Source organism: Stegodyphus dumicola, chromosome 2 (assembly GCF_044657685.1).
Source record: "Stegodyphus dumicola isolate Sdum_Otavi_A_Nest chromosome 2, ASM4465768v1".
NCBI lineage: Eukaryota > Metazoa > Arthropoda > Arachnida > Araneae > Eresidae > Stegodyphus > Stegodyphus dumicola.
Window position 1 is genome coordinate 56931870 of NC_140769.1, and position 22988 is coordinate 56954857.

Consider the following 22988-nt stretch of genomic DNA (forward strand, 5'->3'; position numbering starts at 1 on the left):
ACACAGCACCATATGTAGGAAATTATTAGGAAATACTATGAAGAAAAATATTTAACTTTGGAGAATTTCAAATGATATATGTGCATAATTTTTCAGAAAAGGTTATTCCTTTTACTTTGCTGCTAAAACAGAGCAATATATATATATATATATATATATTTGATAATAACTTGAAGCAGCGGCTGTATAATTAGAAAGATGATACTCGAAGGAGAGACTAGTAGCTGACTGAATATAATCTTTATTGCTAGACATGAACTTATCAAAATCATATTTTTCATTACATATGATCATGAGTACAATAGTCATACCATAATTTTATATAGAATATCACATTTTAAATAGTGACATAGTTAGGAGCACAACAAAGCACAGTGAAAAGAAATAGCATCCAAGCAGCAACAGAGCTGGAATCTAACTGCGCATTTATCCAATATGGCAGTCTGTTGTGAGAAAGGTTGGTTTTTTTGTTTACGTTAGAAAGGTTTAAGTTATTAGAGTTACATCATCAGCATTGGGCAGGCCATGCAAGATGGAATGATCTAGAAATGATGCAATCCAAAAAAGTTATTAGGATTTTTAGGAAATAGAGGGAGAATTAAAGGGTTTCCGTTAATTTAAATTATGATTTTGATTTACATATTTTTATCTTGCATGCACACACACACATACATAAAAGTAAATAGCTCAAATTTGCAGTTACCAGCCTTCTGACAAATCAACAGTACATTACTGTAAATTTACCTGAAAGTTTAATTAAAATAAACTTGGGCATTTATACAATTTTTTAGTTATCTGTTCCAAATGGCCCATCAACGGTGGAGTGATAAAGTCACCAAACGCTGGTGGTTCTAACAGGTTGGTTGCATTGGTATTTTTGTGGTTTTCTCCAAGTGTAATGTGGGTATGAGCCAGTTTCCTTTAGAAAGTTCTCTGCAAAAGCATCCTTCTCCTTAGGTATATAGCCCTCGCATGCTTTGCCGTTATCAAATAAACTAAACCATCTATTCCAAATGTTGAATTTTGATAAATATTATGTTTATTTTTATTCTCAACTTGTATATGTATGTTTATGAAGCTTTAGTATATAATAAGAAAAGTTTTGTAAAACATATTTTAATAAATATTTTTATTAAAAATGTATCGCAAATTATAAAAAAGAAAAAAATGCATAGTGCATGAACATTACTTAATAAGCAACTAAGAAATACCTCTTGTTACCATTAAACGCATTCCGTAATTAGAAATAATCATAACAGCACTTCCATAATATGATTTAATCTTTCCATTAATTACAAAATTGGTCAGATTCTTAATAGTTCAACTTTTATTTTCTCACTTATTAGTAATATTTTTCGTTCAGCTCTTAACACTTTAAAGGGCATCAGTATATAAAATATACCAGATGTTTGTTAATTTTTTAACCTCCTTAAAAATGCTACATCAAAAGCTGTAATCGTAAGATTCTAGTACATACTTTTGATTCTAAATGGCAGCACTACCCTATGAATGCTTGTTTTGCAGTTAGAAAATTAATATACCTCGTTCCAAGGTATCATGTCTGAAATTCATAAATTCTATTGGAGAGAGGGGAAAAATTCAAAATCTGCAAATATATGACATACACATGCTGAATCTTATATATTTATTGCATTTCAGTCAGAAGTGATAATTAACAGAAGATTATTTATACGATTTTAAGACCAGCATATAATATATACTGATACCCATACTGAGGGTACCACACCAATAGATGGCAATATTTATGCGATTTTAAGACCAGCATATAATATATACTGGTGCCATACTGAGGGTACCATGCCAATAGATGGCAGCACCAGTCTTCGCCTTTTCTATTCTGTGAGATGACAGAATTTCTTTGTTTTAATAGTTTGGGATTTAATAATTTTTTATGATTAATTTAGAAGTTTTTTTGGATTCAATATTATGTTTATGGTGGGGATGGGAAGTTTACTGACCCTGTGCTAGGACTGAATACAAGTATATTAGTTTCTTTTTATGCTTTATACCAGCTTTATTTATTCGACTCGAGTTTCTCATTCATCTCTGTTTAGTTAAAATTTTAATTTCAGCACTTCACTTTTTACCAGGAGACAGACTCATCGATTTCAAAATTGTCGTCTGGTGTTAAAACATTACACAATTGTAGGGGTTAAATGTGGCATGATTGTCTCAAAAGACACCCGATGCTTCGTGTTTTCCAAAATTCTGGAATGCAGCGAAAATGAAAAGAGGTGATTGGCAACTAATTTGTCATTAAGGGGTCACAAATTAGTTGCCAATCACCTCTTTCATTTATCCACATTATTATATCATTATGTGTTAATAATACGTATCCACATTATTATCATTATTATATCATTATGCGTGATTTTATCCACAAAGGGAAAGCTCACTTAAAAATATGAGAAACAGAAATGCATTTTAGGTCCATCTGTTAAGGGAATGGGAAAACTGTTGATTTGAAAGCATGCTTTTATTCTTTAGGGTCTATGTTAATTTCAGATGAGAGACTAGGGAACACAAGAGAAATTTTCTGGCTGTGTTAGGATATAAATAGCTTGTTTTCAAAATAAATTTTCACAGTTGGTGAAAGAAGAAAAATATTTCTAAGGCCAGTTTTAGATGCAAACCAGAATTTATCCAAAAGTTGAAAAGGGGTCCCTAGGAGGCCAAAGGAACTGAAAATCGAAATAAGAGGTGTATTAAATAATAAAATCATTTAATGGCGCTTCATCCTGAACAAAATGATATTTTACAACCTATATTTACAAAAGGATATGTTACAACCTATATTTACAAAAAAAAAAAAAAAAAAAAAAAAAAAAAAGGGGGGGGGGCCCTCTTAAAATGGCCAATAACAGAAAGTGTGCCCAGGGGGTGTTCTTTATATCATAGCATGTAGCATGCTCTTTTTTATACATTATCTAAAGCGTAAAATATAATAACTTAAAAAATGCAACATACTTTTTCAGCTGAGTCGTAGTGTTTCATTTTTCAAGTTTTTATTTTTCAGCTGATCTCCTTGTAACATTATACTACTTCAGTTACTGCATGATGCGGTTTCCACATGCAGTGTTATATTTGCTAAATTTTTTTCATAAAATAATATTGAATTTAGATCAATTTCAAAAGCTTTTTATCCATATTTTACATAAATATGTTCAGCTGGGTTGCATCTTTAAAGTGTATAAAAACATAAATTTTATTTTTAAAATTTTAAATTTCTAGCAAAATTTTAAAAGTTTTTATCTTGAGACTTATAGAACTATATTCAAGCACCTATCTCTATAGATGCATATGAACAATTGTCAGCTACCTGGGGGGATATCTTAGAGGGGCATCGGTATAAAATATATACCAGCTCTCAAAATTAAGGATTTTGCTGTAGATATTTTTTAAGTCTCAATTTTGGAGTTTAAATTATTTTATATACCGCTCCTCAGAGGTTTAAAGAGCCCATCTTTGATATTAATTTTTATGGAGTTTTAGCTTGCTATGTCTGTGTGGTTTGATATATATTAGCCAAATTGGAAGAGTATTGAAATTTCTCATCAGCAAACAATCTTATGTTTGAAAAGGAGAAATAAACAAATTTTTGATTGCCAATCACAATTGAACACTTAATCATAATTCTAACATTGGATCTGTAAAAAATATTTCGAAAACTACTTAAGTTAGCAAATTGGATTACTTTGAACCTTTTCATATTAAAAACATTACTTTCTTTAGTTAATGACATTAATTTTCCAACCTAGCTCTTTTCAATGCTTTTAAAATTCTGTTAGCTTAGCTTTTTTGCATTTCATTACTATTTTCCTAAATAGATTATGCTACATTCTTTGTCACTTTCTGCTTTCATTACTTTCCTTATAAAACTGTTTCACTCTGCCTGCTGGAGAAATTTTCTTTCTCTCTTCTGAAGTAGAAGGATCTCGGTCGTATTGCTCTCGAAATAAATTTCAAAATCTACATCAACTTTGGCTGTTGGTTCTTTACACCAGGTTGCTTTTCCATTTAATCTTAAAATCTGCACTCTGTCTAACATTAAAGAGACACAAATGTGATATTTGTCCATTGGCTATCTCATTGTGTACTCTGGGAATGACCTTTTGCCGGAGAAATATAGACAAATTTTACTAAAATATTGTTCTATGTTTTGTCTAAATGTATGCATTGTCAGCTAAATGTGCTGTTGGCTCAACGTTTTATTGGTTAAACATGCTGTCTACTAAATGTACTTGTAATCCAACTGTCTCACTAAGTGTCAGCTAACAGTCAGACCTTAGGGTTTAGTCAAAATAAAAATTCAACATATGATAAATGTCAAAGAGAATGGCATGCTGTGCTTTGGAAAATTAAACAGTTTTGTGATGGAAAATGAATTACATTTTGATGACAGTATTATAAATTATGTAATAGGGAACCTCTTTCGAATGAAAAAATGTATAAGAGAATATTTCACAGAAGGGAAGACTAAGTATGACTGGATGAAAAATCTGTTCAAGTACTATGATAAATCTTGCCTATGAAGGCTTGCCAATGAAGGAAATACAACAATTTATCAACATTTCAATGAATTCAATGCTAAAATCTAAATTTAAGCAGAAGCAGCTCCTAAATTTCTGATATTCATATAAAACATTTTAATATCATTTGGAGCAACATATTCAAGTGAAAAATTTTTATCAACATATGTGGCAACAAAATAAATGAACAAATTAAATGCAGAATATGAAAGTGACTTCATGTAACATGAAGAGCCAGACTGACAGTTTATGGGGGGGGGAAATTTGCAAGCACATCCCAATCACTAAATATAATGCAATGGTAGGTGATTTCTGGAGCATAGTTAAACTATTAATGTGTAGATTATATTAAATTTATGTTAAAATTTTTTAATAAAAAATGCAATATTTTGCCTTAAATGTCTTCATAGAATGTACCTATAATATATTAATCTGCTTTAAATATTATTTTTAAATATATTTTTCTAAGGGTTGGATGAGGTTCCCCGAAAAAGCTTTATAGTTTTAAGGGTTCCATGAATCGACTAAGTTTGAAGACTACTGCTGTAGATGATAGAAATTGGTCAAGCCCAGAAACTTAGAATTGTAATTTTACTGCAACACAAATTTCTGTAATTATTTTCACAAATTAGGGGGAATTTTTAAAAAAAATTTTCAGTTACATAATAAATCCCCATTTTTAGTTGTTTCTTATTTTTCCTTAATTTTTATTTTATTATATCAAATAAAAAGCTAAGCTGTAAAAAGTATTTAATAAGATTTAGTTTAAGAAATATATTTTATATGAAAAATACAAGTAATTAGCAAAGCAACAACCTTGTGTTTGCCATAGATTTATTCAAGATCTCAGTCAATTTTGAGGGCAAACAGGTACAGGTCCCTCTTCATCAGGAGTAAAGAACTCTGCATAATCAGTCTTGCAGTTTTCTTCACTCCTGATGAACAGAGCCCTGTACCTGTTTGTTCTCTGATTAAAGTTGATTAAAGTCTTGATTATCCTTTAAGATTTGATGTATTTAACTAAAGGAATGCTGTCATTGTTCTTCATAATGTTCTTCCTTTAGCCCATATATTGCAGTAAGGACAGGCTTACTATATTTTTTTTGGGGTTCAACCCAGGACATATTTAATAAAAAAAAAAAAAAAAAAAAAAAAAAAAAAAAAAAAAAAAAAACTTAAAAGTCTTAACAGTTTACTGAAGCATTAAATTAAATTTTTTCAATTGTATTTTTTGCTATACATGACTTTTTTAGAATTGGTTTGTGTGTTTTGATTACATTATAAAATTCACAAGACATGACTTTTTTTTAGTAATGGTTTGTTTGTCTTAATTACATCATAAAATTCACAACAAGAAAGTTGTCCTATTACAAACTCAACTATTTTAGAATATTGCAAAATGAAATATCAGTCTTTCGAAACATTTTGAAAATTGCTTTCCACTTCTGTTCAATAGTATCTGGTACTTTTTCAGAACCTGAACCTACCCTTTGGTTTTGAATTATCTCTTTCAACAATGTATGTTCTTTAAATACATCGTCAATATTTATGGAATTTTTTATAATTTCATTAAAAACTTGCACACTTTCTTCTAAATCAGACCAGGCAATTTCAGTTTGTAAATTTATCAAACTTTATTATCTTACTAACTTTCACCACAACTTTTAAGTATTGTATACTAGAATTATAAAAATTGTTTGTGTATGAGAAAAATTTTGGTCTATCATTTTTTTTCTTTTAGAGTGCATAACAATTCTTTGTCAAAAGATGGTTTAAATTTGTGGGTTTTTTTTTTCCTGAAGTTGACAAATTGATTCAGGATATGTCTGAAATGCTTCTATTGCTGTGACAGAATTAGTTTCCAAATTCAGAATTACATTATTAAATAACCACATAAAAATTTTATATTTTCCAAAATATCAAACAATAATTTTGAGCATTTGTCACAAGATAAGTAGAATTTTAGGTCATTAAAAATGGAAAGAATTCTTTGTATTGCAGGTAACAAACTAAGGAACCATGTACTGTTGTGAGATAATACTTTTTTTGTAATCTCTTTCCACAATTCACGGAACTCTTTAAATTTCATTACTATTACTGTATATATATGAAAATATTTATAAATTTTTATAACAACTTCTATTCAGGGGTGGAAAATCACATGCTGTTTGTACTGAATTGTGTACAGTGTGGGCTGAACAACCAGTTCCTAAAATAGGTCTATGTAAATCAATTTGCACTTTTCTGAACACATTTTTATCCCCCCTTTTTCTTCACACCTCTAAAATTACTGTTGGTATTATCAGCAATATAACAAACCAACTTTTCTTCAAGTCTGCACTTTTTTCACTCATTGCAAAAGATGCTGAGTCAAAATTTGAGCAATTTCACCTGACACTTCAATCAAAATTTAGAAGTTTTAACTTGAATTTCCTTCTCCACACTGAAATATCTTACAACAGTCGAAAGAAGTTTTCTGTGTCTGGATCTTCTGTTTGAACTATCTATCATTACTGTTACATAATTAATGTTTCCCAAAGAACACAACACATTATCAAATATAAATGGTGAAACAATGTTAACAGTAACTGCCTTGGGTTTGATTCTAACAGATGAAAATTTGGGGGTCATTGAACTTTTTAACCTGTTTAGATGTACAGTCTGATATTTTGAAACTTAGTTTGTCTCTAGCAGCATTGTATGAAAATGTAGTTTCTTTAGCAGCACACTCCAGATCACTGTTATTGTTATTTCTATCTTTGGCTACAAATCTGATATTTTTTTTTTTTTTTTTTTTAAAGTAGCATTAATAGCACTCCAATGTTTACATGTTTTTCACTTGGTATTCAGTATAACCCTTTCCTTTATGTGCAACAGAAAATTCTCCTTGTACATACTGTGCACTAAACACATTTATTGTTATTATCACTATAATTTCAAAAAGTTATATTCTTGTTGCAGATCACAATAAACACACATTTTCATTGCTAAATGAGACATAAAATGAATAGATATAAAATGATCAAAAACATGTAAACGAGTTACTTTATGCACAGAAACAACGTAAACACTGTCCCTGCTGTGTTGTCAAATGACTAAGTAAAAGTTGCAGTGAGAATGGCAGCCATGCTTCTTTCAAAATTGTCATCAGTACTTACTCCAAGGTCATCTGAGATGCACCTAAGAGAATGCTTAAAAGTATGATATTGAGCATATTGATCTAAAATTTAAAAAAAAAATTCCCCGTAAATCATAAAATTCTGAAACCCTGGACAGCACTAAAAATCCAGAACTGTTTGGGATAATCATGGACATTGGTAAGCCTAAGTGAGGAAGAAAATTTGCATTTTATCAGTGTCACTTATGAAAACAACATAAACTCAGGTGAAAATTCTAATCTTCAGTAGTGGTGTTGATAACATTATACTGGCATTTAACTGATTTATATAAGCAAGTATTGGCTTAAAAAATTGGTGCTTTCTGATTATCCACAGCCATGGTTTTAAAATTTGGTAGAATTGTTGTATTTTTAAGCATACCAGCGACAACCTAACTATGTCTCTGGGTATGGATAATCAGAAAATAAAAAAAATAAATAAATAAAAAATGCATGATATAATACCGGCATAAGTACTTTTTCGGCATAAATTATTTTTAGTTCTTAGATTTTTTTATGCAAGTAGTTGTTTGCTATAGAAGTAGCATTACTTATGTGATTTCAAAATTAAGAAATTGTTAGTATAAATATTAACCTCCAGAATTCTAGAGCTTAATTTGCTATCATCTAATGAATTTTGCCTTTTATTCTGTAATATCTTAATTATTACCACTGTTTTTGTAACCCAATGTTTTCCTTCAATATGAGCCCACCAGCAGCCGGGCGGTAAAGGCACTGAACACTGGTAGTTCGGTCCGAAGTTCGAATCCCATGAATGGGCTGGCTGCATTGGCGTTTTCGTGGTTTTCCCCATGTGTAATGTGTATACGAGCCAGTTTACCTTAGAAAGTCTTCCATGAAAGCATCCCTTCCTTTAGGCATATAGCCCTCGTGTGCTTTGCCATAATTAAATAATCCTTCAATGTGAGTCCCTCAGTGTAAGGCATTTTTTCTGAAACTGTCTTGAAATTTAGGGTAAGACTTGGTCCTTTCTCGTTAAGTAAGAACAGAATAGGTCCTTTGCTATTAATGCTTAGAAAGCTTCTCATTTATATTTTGACCTGATATCTAGAAACTTTTAAGAGATTTGTCACATCTTAAGAATTATTTATAACAGCTGTTTTGTTGACATTGTTGGGGAGTCGGCTGCCATAGCTTAAGCGTTGGGTTCAAATCCTAGAAGAGGCATGTATGTTTGTAAATATATCATATCTTTGTGACATAAGGTCATTTAAAATGCATTAAAGCCAAAAGTCTTCTAAAGAGCTTTGCAACAGAGAAAGAAGTGCAAGAGACTATCATATCTGTCTGGGGGTAGGTGAGGAGTTTTCTATCAAAACTGGAATGGAGCTAAACAAAGTGGGGCTCAGCACCCAGCGTCCTCAAATCCCAGTTGACTGGCTATACTTCTGTCAGTGCACATTGAGTTTAACTCTAATCGTTTAGTATACTCTTATAAATCAGGAATTTTTTTCTTAATAATTTTGTATATACAATGAAAAATTTAATATATCAACAATGTCTGTATTTATTTGCATAATATTTGCTGCATTCTTTAAGCCTAATTGCACAAGTTTTATTCTAACTCATTGCTTTAGTTGAGACCTACATCTATAGAAAAAGAAGTTTTTCCAGAAATGGTTGCAGAAAGCCACCTTTATGCTTTTGAATTAAAAGGATTTTGGATGGATGTTGGACAGCCAAAAGATTATCTGACTGGGATGTGCTTCTATTTGAATTATTTAAAGCAAAAAGATCCTTCATATTTGCATCAAGGCAGCTATGTTGTGGGAAATGTGTTGTTAGTAAGTAATTTTATAAGTAATCTTTTCCTTTTTAATGAATTAAAAGGTAGTTGTTTGATTGTACAAGATGTTTTTTAAAAGTTGACTATTTTTAAAACCACATTTGATTACATATGCAATGTAATTTATAAAAAAATATCTTAAAAAAGTTTAACATTCATTGTTAACTATTATAGGAATATATTTAATTTTATTTTATATAGGCCACATAATTATTTACTGTAGAGAATATCTTCAGATAACAAGGTTATAGACCAGTTTAACCCATTAACCACCAAAACTACAAGGAATGTTTCTTTTCTCATGAAAATAATAATAAATATTAAATTAAGCATTTGTAACATAAATTTACATTGAAAATAAAAAAAAAAAAAAAAAATGCTCTTACCTGTGGAAAACGCGAGTGTTGCATTCGCACAACATCAGCGGAATAAGACTACAGATGTTTAGTGAGTAGGATTGTACTCTGTGATGTTTCTTTTGAGTGGAGCGCAGGATTACTTTTTAGCTGTATAACGTTTTATAAATCTACAAATCACTTTACTTGTAATTAATTTAATATTAAAATATACATTGTATTTCTTTTACAATTACAGATTATTTCAATTGAAAGATTCAAGCATGAAAAGCTTGATTACAATCATGATGTAAAGCTACATTACATACTTTGCATCTGTAAACAGTCTGGATATGGTATTCTTTACAACAAAGTCTTTTGTTATTAATGGACATTACGATAAAATGTATACCATATCTATTTCTGGCTGATTCTACATTCTCAATAGGAGTTTGTAAATGGAATAATGCATTCTGGCGTCTGAAATCTAAAAGAGACTTTATATTTCCAGTAGTAAAAAGTGGTGATATTTAGTAAGTTTAGATACGGTCTCACCTCATATAATTTATCAGTATTGTCAATTTGACTATTGTCAAATGCAAATTCTGCTTCATATTCTTGTACTGCAAACGTGATGTCGATTCTCGTACAACAGGAACAGAAATGTCCTTATCAAAAGACCAATACATAATTTCTTGAGGTAAAAAATGATATCCTGTAAGCAATTATATTCCAATAAATCTTCTCATATAGGCTTAGGATGCAATAAACAGAGTTGCCAACTCTCCCGATTTAAGCGGGAGAGTCCCGATTTTCAACCGCTCTCCCGCCAACCCGATTTACAGTATATTTCTCCCGACTTTTTCTTATTCTTAGAATTTCTCACGAATTTTATGCAACTTGGCTTAATACTTTGTTATATGAATAAAAAAAAAGTGCTTTTGGACGTCTGAAAGCAATTGAATTATTCTACATTATATCTAAAACAAAACCTTACTAATCAGATAGCTTCTGCTTTGTGAGTGAGAGTATTATACGTCGAAAATGTCGTTCTCCAGTTCTCCAATGGGCTTGGAGCTCCATTGCGTGTCAGATGGCATATATTAGCCAATGAGGACAAAGCAAGTTGTTATTTGGACGTGCTTTAGTTATTTTGTTCATTTTGTCTAGAGTTGTGTGAGTACACGTGCCTTAGGGAAATAGTTTTAGAAATTATCATCTTTTGTTACGTCTGCGAGAAAGTGAAATACTCGTGTACGTTTCAAAAATCGTACACAGTTGACTTTCCTTCCATTATTTCCTCAAAGAAATGTAATAAATTTGCGATGTGTACCGCCCGTCGTTGCGATTTTTCGATTTCGCATGGTGGAAGGGCTGATGTTCTCAAACATGTACGTACGCAAAAACACAAGGATAACATGAGTTGTTTTTAGAAAAACGAAAAATTAAATTTTTCTTCGGAAACAAAGGACCAAAAAGTTATTATGCAGAATGTCTGTTCTCTGCCTTTTTACTGGACACAACCTGCCACTGAATGCATCGGATCACGCTGCAGCTTTATTTAGAAAAATGTTTCCCGATAGTGAAATCGCTAAAAAATACTCAAGGTGCAAGAATCAAAACAGGATCAATTGCTAAAGAAATAGGTTTGAAAAATAAATCTTCAGTTATTGATTGCATTAAAACAGCTCCATTCTGCCTTTCTACGGATGGAAGTAATAATACCGATTCAAAACTGTATCCAATTGTTGTTTCTTTTTTTGATCCAGAGTTTTCAGAAATTGAGTGCAGTTTACTTTATGTTCCTACTTTAGAAGGACATTTGACAGGCTTTAATATAGCACAGCTAATTATTAAAACTTTAAAAGAAAATGCAGGCCCTCTGGATAATCGCTTAGCACTTGGTGCCGATAATGCACCAGTATTGGTAGGCTTGGAAGATTGGTGTTGCAGGCATCTTAAGAAAGGAAAATTCAGATTATGAGGTGCACCTGTCACCTCTTAAATTTAGCAGCTGAAAAAAAGGCAGCTTCTTTACCAATAAATGTGGATGAACACATTGTTGATATTTATTATTATCTTGAAAGGAGTTCTAAAAGGAAGGAAAAATTGAAACAATCCATCCAAGTCTTTATTCAAGTTTTCTAATTGTAACAGCTGCATTACAATTAGAAAACTTGGATGAAGTTATAAAATCAGCTAGGATTGACCCAGTGGAGTTTAATTGGAAAACTGAAAGGTGCCGATGGAATTGTAAAATATAGTGAACTGTCTAGAATTGTGTTACCATCTTGACGGTTCCCTATAGTAATGCAGTATGTGAGAGGATTCTCAGTGTTGTGAAAACGAGGACTAAATTTAGATCTAATATTAGTGGTGACACATTCGAAAAACTTTTATTAGCGAAAACAGGCCTACGTGGCAATTGCTGTGAACAAAATTATGAAGTTTCTTTCTTAAAGAAAGCAAAATCTGCCACTGTTTATAACATTTGTACGAAAACTAATTAAAGTGTCTTTTTTTTTCCTTAAACGATGCAAGTAATAAAAATGTTTTTTATGTGTAAGGTATTTTTGTGTTGCTTGCATTTAAGAATTAGTTACTATTTAAAGTTAATTCATTATTAAAATTCATTATTAAATTTTATATTTTTATCATTTAAAAAGTCTTTTTAACATTGTGAAAAATCTCCTGATTTCTTAAAAAAATCTCCTGACTTTTGAGTGTCATAGGTTGGCAAGTATGAATAAATTCCGAGTGCTTTTTTTTCCGCTGAGCGTATATATTTATTTTGCAACGAGAAGAGAGTAAATGTCTAAACCAAAACGAAAATCGAAAATCTGTGCACTAGTTTTACCTTGTATTTTGTCTTTTATAATTTCTTTTCTATCTCTTCCTTCATGTTCTTCCTGAGACATAACTAACAGTTCCTTTTTTATCCACTTCAAGATTTCAGTCTTCTGCTTTTCAAACTTTTTAGTATGATTATAACTGCTTTTAGAAGGCTGAAACTTACTTCTCACGTGAATTTCAACTTCCCCAGCAGTATCAATTGTTAAAATATTATTATCATTATTTAAAACATTGCCATTCCTTTCTTCTTCATCACTAGATTCTGCAATTTCTGGGGGAACAAGAACAATATCAGTTTCATTCTGGTCATTATTAACATTATCATCATCTGTTTCTTCATCAAAAAGTCTTTGAAGGGCTTCTTCTAATATAAGATACCTCGTTCTAGGCATTTTTAAACAACCAGAACATGACCCAGAACATCGAAAGGAATGACTGAAAAGGAGATTGACTACCCGTTTCCTGCTGACGTTGCGTCAGCGCAACACCTGTTTTCTCTTCCTTCCCAACACAAATATAAACATCTGACTGATGTAATGTTCTGATAAACGGTGACCTTGACTAAAAATAGATCACTCACAAAAACAGCGATTCTTTCCTTAAATATTTTCAACGAAAATACCCAGTCGAAAATTTTGCTTAAAGTACGAGATTAATTATTATAAACAAAATGATTGTTGAAGGCAAATATTTTTTTACAGAAATAATCTTCATAATATTCTCTACACAAAATCATCTGCTGGTATAAAATATCTTAGGTAGTTATATTTATATACGCATTTATTTTGACCGTTGCGTCAACGCAACACCAGTGGCTAATGGGTTAAGTGCAAGTCTTTTTTCTTTCTTTTTTTTTTTAAAAAGAGGCACATAGCCATATGATAAATTCTGTATGGCTGATGAAATGGAATTTGTCATGGTATAGGAAAGTGAATTTATGTTTATTTTTGATGTTATATGAGTGATATAATATTGACTAATGATTTCATAATTCTCCAACAGTACTTTTCGCTGCATATGTAGCTTTAATTGTAGATTTGCTTTGGTTAATTGTAAATAAAATAAATCTTTAATTTTCATTTGTGTAAAAGGTGAATTTGAATTCTTATAGATAATATTTAAAATCACAAATTGTAAAATAATTGTGTTAGTGATTTAACATCTTACACTTCACCTACTCTTATTTCAATGTGAAATTTTTGCTTCTTCAATCAGATTTTCAAGTACTGTGAGGAAAATTGCCATTAATCCTAAGGCACATGTTGGGCATAATTTTCCCTTTTTACAATTCCCTTAATCCTACAGTTGTACTGTCACTGTTTTTGTCCCCTTAATTTATTTTGTATTATTTAATATACTACACAAAATCCATTTTATTGATTTTACATGCTTATAAAATATGTATGATATTTTTGAAAAAAATTGTTAGGGTACATATGTGTTATTGCAGCCACGTTATTAGAAGTCTGCAAATTTTCAGAATGTGCCAAACTACCAAACTAACTCAGGCAACCATGCTGATAACAATCCCTCAGTTGAACAACATCATCATATTCACATGTTTACTTTTTGTTGTATTCTGGCTTTTATAAACAAATTGTGATATTTTATACCTTAAAATTTAAAAAAATGCACTTGTGGAGTTTTCCGGCAGGGAAAGAAACTGCAATAAAATTTCTTCAGAAACACATAAGTTTAACACAAAATCTCTAAAGGGAACAATGAGGAGATGCGTTTGGTAGGTAACCGAACTTGCTGAAATTTGCATGATGATATATCTCTGCAATTCTGTGATGTTTTTTTAACTGTAAACACATCGCTGTATGGAAATAATAGCACCCCCCCAAAAATTTAAAGATTTGGAGAATTTTTTTTAATGTATGGCGTAATACTTATTTATTATTATTATTTACGTGTTCAAGGCATTACACAGAATGGAGGGATGTTTTGTGGAGTACTTTCTAAGGGAAACTGTCTCATATTAACATAATACACATGGGGAAAACCACAAAAACACCTATGCAGCCAGCTCCCCCTTTTTTTACAGTGTTCATTGTTTACAGAGCATGAATATTGTGGTTTTTCCTAAATTGAATCTTTCTTCTAAACACATTCTGCATGTATGCTGTTGAATTTATAACACCACTAGCAGTTTACAAGAAGTGCTAGAATTGGAATTTTTGATTTATTAAAAGAAAATTTTTATTTTTTAACCAGATTTTTGTTATTACCAAGTTCTGATTTTTAATGCCTTGCAAGTCTATGAAATTGATAACCACTGGCTATGTAAGCAAATTTTCCTACACTGTGAGGAATGTAAACAAATAAATTGCAAAGTGCATTTCATTTGAAACTCAGCATCTGGGAACTTGTGGATAAATAAATACTTTACACATGTTAACCATATAGACTGCAATGAAATGTGCACTAAAGAGTGATGATTTATCTAAAATAAAAAATTTCAAAGTCATGATCTGCAGTTACATTAAAAGTTATGCTAAAGATGTTGAATAACCAATAATGAAATAAATTAGCTTCTTTAATCAGAATGCACTGTAAATATTGTGTACTTTTGTTAGAATTTTACTTTGTTTACTGTTTTATTTTTGTATATTTGTATTAAAAAATAAATACTGTTAAATTTATCATACTGAATTTTCTGAAAATCAATTTTTTTACTTCCAAAAATGAGTGTAGTAATAGTCATTAATGGATTACGAAGTCACGAATTACTAGAATTCTTCTGTATTTTACTACTGTATCTACTGAATACTTACTGCCCTCATGCCTTTTGTGTTAATTGACTAAACAGTATCAGTTGAAAAATTTGAAAGAAATGGGTGGAATTTTTTAATAGCTCAATGCATAACAATTTGATTGCAGTATTTTCTCTCCAAGAGGTACAGAAAAAGTTAAATTCATTTTATTGAAGTACTCCCACTCTTATAGTTGCCAGTGTTCATCTTATTTTGAAAAATTCTGCAACTTGAAGAATGCATATTGAATCAATTTTTAGATAAAGAAGAACGTACAACACATTCCATGCAAAAATTTATTATATAAAAACTGTATCAAATTTAAATAATTTTTTTCACCCCCAAAATTTCCCAAAAGTAGTTTTCTCTACGTGAATTTCATATCCTGAGAAAAGAAAAATTGTAGCAACTTCGTTTGTAGTAGATACTTGATGCAGGTGATTAAATGAAAAACATGTAGTTATAGTGCTATGTTCTGAATAATTTTATCTTTATTAAATTAGTGCAAAAGTTCTTAATCGCTTTTCTTTAGAATGAAATATTTCAACAGTTTTTAAGATTTTTTCCTACAAGGTATTCAGGAACGAGAGTTTCTAAAGTAAGGTATGATTCAAATTCAGAAATATTATACAACGGTACACTACCAAATAAACATTCTTGGATTCAGTCAAAAATTTGAAACAGATTTTTTTTTTCAAAAAATATGAATGCACTCTGAAATTTTGTGTAGCAATACATAATTAATAAAAAAAGGAGAATGGCAAATTAAATTATCTCTACATTCAATCAATAATAAGAACTAATTCATTTTAGATTGAGCCAACTTGAATAAAACATAAAATTTTATATTGTATGTTAATTCCCTTCTTGGAATTAACACACAAATATAAAATGTAGCAAAAATCAACCTTTCATTGATGTTAGTTCTGTCAATTTCAAAGGAGAAGAGCATTTGTTGAAATAAGCTAATACACATTATAGCTTGTATGTATTATGCTCTGTATGTATTATGTACTTATTCTTGTATGTATTATGTACTATATTAGATGAAAAACATTTTTGTTCTGTTGGTAGAACATTAGAGATTTAATCATTTATTTTCATTTAACAAAAATTTCCAGACATGCATCTATCTCTTACAAAAGTAAAATAGTAGTATATATTTTAGTTTTGAAAATTTTATAATGTGTGCTTAGTTTCATTTAATTTACTTGAATATCAGTGTATCTCATAGTTTTCATTGTGATTGTGTTTCAATGAAATGTTAAAAGTAAGTTTAACTATGGTAATTAAGTTTGTGTATTCTTGTTGAAATTATTTTATTTGCACATCTATTATGATAACAACAATACGTTCTTTAATAGCTAACAACAGTGCATATTCTAACATTTAAATTTTATTTGTAATTTATAATTGTCATATTAAGCAGTTATTTTAGTGAGCTATATTCTTCATATTCATGACAAGATGGATTTAAAGAAGATCTTATTCTGAGAGTAAAATTATATTCATAAATATGTCACAGGCTTCTTCAAATATAGTTTAAACTTGGGTTTGGAAAATCCAGGAGTAGTATTAGAAGAAATGTTAAATCACTGATCATAGTTATTCAAAGATAAAGTCCAAGTGCCATGGGTTAGGATCTGTAGGCAGATGTGTGCTTTCATGCAAGAATGTAGCCTGTCTCTACAATATCACATTGAGAAATTGGAGGAGGGTTATGAGATATAAATAGAAAAATCTTTCTTTAAAATGAAAGAAATTGAGAGTGAAGATTCTGATTTCTTTCACACATTTCTTAATACTGACATTTAATCTGATTTAAAATAATAACAATTAACGAAAGGAAATCTCCTCTTTTTTAGTGAACATACCTAAGTTCTGAAAGATATTGCTTTACATGTTATATCAAGAACAGAAGAGGCTAAAAAATATTTATTTATAACTATAAAAATAATTTATACTTTGATTAAATAACATCCCCGACTTTTTTAATATTGAAACATACGTGTAATTAGTCTTACGCATATAACATTAAAAATGGTTTTTGCTGAACTTCACAATGATGTTTTTCATTTTCACACACATTCATATACACATGTAAAATAAACAAATAAAAATACAATTTTCAAAATAAAAATACAATTTTCAGTCTACTGTTCTGTGCTTTTGTGCGTTTTATTTATGCACGTAACTTTTAATGTTTTAGTTAATTTACTTCTGTAAGCCCCGTGTTGCACATCTATGGTGCATGGGAGAGTCTGTATGTTTTCAAATGAAAAAAAGAAAAAAAGTTACGGCTAGCCACTTGATCAGAAGGCACAATTTTTCGGGGGTGTATAATTAAAGAAAACAAAGTAGTCATAAAAAATTTTAAACAGGCATTTATTTAATTTATTAAACAGACATATTTTAAAACTTTTTATCTCCAGCACGCGAGACCGTGTATCAGATATTCTTAAAGATGTGCTCATTTTAAAATTATTTTGCAATATTGCTTTTGAATTGAATTTTATGGTTTAAGAGCAAAGATGATATTTAATAAATAAAGGTAACACACAAAACGTTAAAAAAAAAAAAAAAAAAAAAAAAACCTTTGAGCGTAATGTAAAATCTGAAGGCTTTCAGATTTTTTAAAAATTGATGGTCCTTAAAAGTACTTAATTTACATGTGTAGAACTGTTTATGAACCCTGAAACCATTTTTAAGATGTAGCTGCACATTTGAGCATATAGATGAAAGCTGCAAATTGCCACTTTTACATAATTCCTGCATGGTTTCTAAGGTATGTCTAGTAAAGAGGTTGTTTTTTAAATTGATTTACAAATTCTATGAATATTATCAAATTTTTTCTTAAAAGCATATAAATTATAATGGTCTTTGATTATCACTTTTGTCTAAAATGTGATTTAATGTGTTATAATAAAATAATCAAGCATACATTTTTCTCAATTTCAGCATCCTAGTGCACAGATAGGTGAAAACTGCCGCATTGGACCAAATGTAGTTATAGGGCCTGGCGTTGTCATTGAAGATGGAGTGTGTATTAAGAGATGTACTCTACTAAAAAATGCTCGTATACAGTCACATTCTTGGTTAGAATCTTGTATAATTGGATGGAAATGTGTAGTTGGTCGTTGGGTAAGTGTGTGCAAAATTTAATATTTTAATTTTTTTGGCCAAAGTTGTATAAATATAGCAATTGTTCTAGGTCATGCAGAGCTATTTCTGTGTTTTTGTTAGTTTAACTTTTTGTCCTATGTAGTCACCGCTGCATTGACACTAAAGGATAATTTAATAACTCTGTTGTCACTGCTGTGATGACATTGAAAGATAAGTTGAAAACTCCGTTGTCCCTGTAACAATTGTAGTACTGTACAAAGTCCGTGATCCGGGCGTCCAATATCCGGAATGATCTAATTCAGAATTCAGACTTGGAATTCTATCCGGAATTCAAACCTTAAAGCCACCAACAACTTTTTTTTTTAATGCTTTATGCATACGCAATTGATTTTTTTCCCCATAAGAAAATATAGAGAATCCTGTTTCTTAATTTCACTTTGGCACTAAATAAAATACCTTGTTATTGAAGAAACAATCATTTTAGCATAAATATGTGTAATCAATAATTTGGTTCCATAACTGTGTATCTCCTTGTGTACATGTCAAACCGAAACATTCTACATAGAAATATTGTTTATTTTACGACTAATATTTTATATACCTGTTGGCAATGTGGCATATCATTATTTACTATATTTTGCTTTCGTCACTGTATGCTTATCAACACATGACAATTTGAGTAATGACTCATGAAGCAATGCCTAAATTTTTTTTTATTTTAGTATTTGAATAACAAAGAGTATGAAAAGCTTTATGTTGACATTACGTTTGGCGATGATTACAGATTTAAGTTAAATGTGCTAAATGTTGATGGAAAAAAATTTAACAAAAATTACTTTCCATATGTAAAACTAGATTTTGTTAATGATACTTATAGGCCAAAAGAGTACATTTAGTGCTATTTGAATTAGGAGTAACTGATTTATTATTCACATAAAACCAGAACTGACATCAGAGTTCGTATGGCTGCACTGGGCAGCAGAACTTAGGGAAGACAAAATTTTTGGCATTTAGAGAAGCACAGAGTAACAAAATTAAGGGATGATAAAAATTTTAGAATTTAGGGAAAGCACTGGAACCCAAAATTGAGGGACGACAAAAATTTAGAACTTAGGAAGGCGCTTAATAGCAGAATTTAGGATCCACAGAGACTGCATCAGGTGGCAAAATATCTAACGCCAGCCCTCAGTAAGCTTAAGTGTATGTGGGAATTATTTATTCAGGACTCAGATAAGCTTTAAGCATATGCAAGAATTAGACGCAAGTATAATAAATAGCTAAATTAATACAATTTAGACTTAGTTTTGTCAGTGCGCAACAGAAGCAAGACAAAATTTAACGGAACATTTTGTCTTTCATCGCCAGTCTCATGCTACATAGCCGATAATGTACAGCAGATGCTGTTAAGCTAAGCTAAAACTATACTTTACTGTTTCCAAAGGATTTCAATTAATATACCAGATTGTGCTGTTTCTTAATTTTCTGATTTGATCGAGCTTATTATATTTTGCAGGCTGTTATAATTACAACAATTGTATGAAAATTAAAGTCTGAACTTTTGATTATATCAAAAAGAGTTTCTAATTCTGGAGCTGCAACAGCATCTACGATATAGGTTATAAATATATATATATATATACAAAAAATGGATATAGGTAAAAATGGATATCCCTCTCAAAATTATGCAAGGAGTATACCATTGGAAAGTCAACCGTATATGACAAAACGGAAAAAGGAATTTTATGAATTTTTTGTGGAGTCTGACACCCCACTAGCAATGAATAATAGAAAAATTATTCGCTATGCTAAGTGATGATCACAACAAAGTGATGATTGAATGGTCATACAGAGACGCAGCAAGGGTGTGCCACTGACAGATCCAATGCTAATGGCTGAAAAAATAAACTTAAAAACTGAGTGCACATATTTGACAGACGAAATTTTAAAAACCGGTATGATGCAGTTCAAAATTTCAGGTGAAAATCCTTCAGCTGCTGAACTATTTACAGATGAACTCATCAATAGTGAAATGTTATCTCGATGAAAAATTTAAAACGTTTATGAAACTGGTATTTTCTGGCAGTATGTACCGTGAAATGCCTTGGCAACCTCTACAGGAAAGGCTCCAACTAGCATCAAAGATTCTAAAGCCAGACTAACAATTTTAAATTGTACAAATGCTCCAGGAACGCACAAGTTTAAACTTATCTGTGTGACCTCAAACATTTAAAGGAGTAAAGGTTTTCCCGTTGTATATCATGCAAATAAAAGAGCATAGATAACACAAGTGTTGTATGATTGGTTTGAAAATCATTTCATACTCGAGGCTCGGCAAAATTTGAACTCGGTTCATTTTACCTGATGACACAAAAATTGTCTTGATTGTAAATAACTGTTCGGTTCATATTTCATTTAAAGTTTTAATGAAAGATAATGTATCCATGTTATTCTTTCTTCCAAACTGTACATCCATCATTCAGCCTATGAATATTGAAATAGTGCGGGTGCTGAAATACAAATATAAAGTATTGTAGTATTTCTAAAATCCATGTTAAATTTCTTGAATAATGGCACAACTGTTCAAGAATTTAAAAAATATTTTAGCATAAAATCTGCTGTGTGGAGTATCGCAAGGTCGTGGAAGGGTGTTTAAAAAATCCGGATACTTTAAAAAGTGCTTGACGTAATTTATGGCCAGCTACCATATTTCGTGGTGAGGATGATGAAGATGATAAGCCTTGAATTTGAAGGCTTTCAGATATCACAAACCACAGGTGGAATTTTCCAATTAATGGATTTTGTAAAGAAATGGGGAGAAGTGCTAATAAATGAAGGTGATATAACAGAAGCTTTACATTGCAATGACAATGCTCCAATCATCAGTCAATTAACAGATGGCAAAATCTGTAGTGTGGTTCTAGATCTAGAAAATACCGCTCCCGATAATGAAGAAAGTTACAGAGAGGTTATTAAAATGAAAAAGTTTCGATTAACAAGTTAGTCGGAATTCTTGACACAACAGCTACAGGACTTCAGTAGTGGAACTTTGGAACTGAACAAGAAATTATATTTGTCTATAGAATTGAAGAGAAAATATTAGCACAAAAAATGAAGCAACTTAAACAATTTATATTCCAAGATATGTTTAATAAAGTAAGCAAATAAATATTAAACTTTTTTTTTTTTTTTTTTTTGTAAATTTTGATACCCTTTATATCATAAATGCTTCATTATTTTATAAATCACGATTTCATATTTTTAATTTTATAATTTCTACATGTCATCTTACTAGATTTAAACTGATGGTCTAATATCTGGAAAAATCCTAAATCTGGAATCGCCGAAGTCCTGATGAAAACTGGTAACTCCACTGTTGTGATACGACAGCATTTAGAAATAACTTTATATATATATATATATATGCTGTTACAGGACTGAGCTTCTTCCAATCAGGCCTTTTCTCAATGTATTCCTCACCTTAAAATGGGTTAGAAAAACAGTTATGGGAAAAAAAAAAAAGGGCACACATTCACCATCGCTCCTGGAGTAGCTGGTACCTTATAGTAAAATGACTGGAAGTTGCTGAAAGATCATATCAGAAATTGTTTTCAGAGTGCAGAGGTTTAATTTATTAATTTTTCTTTTGTTTTGCAGCAGTTTTATTATATTAATTATTTTAGCTGTTTGGATATTCTTAATAGCAGTTTTTATGCTTACATACTAACTGATACCTTAACCCAGGTTGATCCTGCTTAAGTTTAAAGATTGATACCTAAGAGTTTGCTCTTCCATCATCAAACAACTTGTGCATATTTTGATCATTACGTTTTTATAGACATGTGTGTTTAGTCCTGCAAAATGTTTTTGTTAGTGCAAATGATAGTTAGTGTTAAAATACATTATTTAAACCTTCTAAAATCACCTCTTGTATGAGCTTTGGAGATTCACCTAGGAATGGAATTGAAGCCCTGTAATGTTTCCCAAACAAATGGATATTGCAGAATATTCAAGCATGGGCTAATTTTCATCATTTGAAGCTGAGTATATGGGGGGGGAAAAAAAAAAAAAAAAAAAAAAAGCAGCAATTTATAAAAGTGCAACATTGATCAATTTAGGCAAATTGTCAATTTAGGTTTAAGAAATTGTATGATCTTATTGTATCTAAGTTGTATAAAACGATTCTAAAACAAAGGAACATACTAGTGTTCGGTAGGGCCAAAGTTTGTTCCCACCTAATCAATTGGGATGAGAATGTGATTTATTTTATTCATCCAGGGATAAGTCTTTAGCTGATACCAGTAACATGTGAATCAAAACTCCAGAAAATAAAAAGCTGAATTTTTTCCAAAAGCATTCTGAGAAAAGCACAGAGCAATTCCAAGGATTAAGGGTATAAGCTTGTAAATC

The 22988-nt window shown here is 30.6% G+C and overlaps 1 protein-coding gene across 6 annotated transcripts in view; it reads left to right on the forward strand.

Moving 5' to 3' along the window:
* Positions 1 to 22988, forward strand: part of Gmppb (GDP-mannose pyrophosphorylase B) — a 121220-nt gene that overhangs the window by 12010 nt on the left and 86222 nt on the right. For all 6 annotated transcript variants that reach the window (XM_085810676.1, XM_035366400.2, XM_035366398.2 and 3 more), the window contains exons 6-7: positions 9306 to 9512; positions 18417 to 18599. In XM_085810676.1, coding sequence (XP_085666802.1) covers positions 9306 to 9512; positions 18417 to 18599 — 390 coding nt within the window. The remainder of the gene's footprint in view (positions 1 to 9305; positions 9513 to 18416; positions 18600 to 22988) is intronic.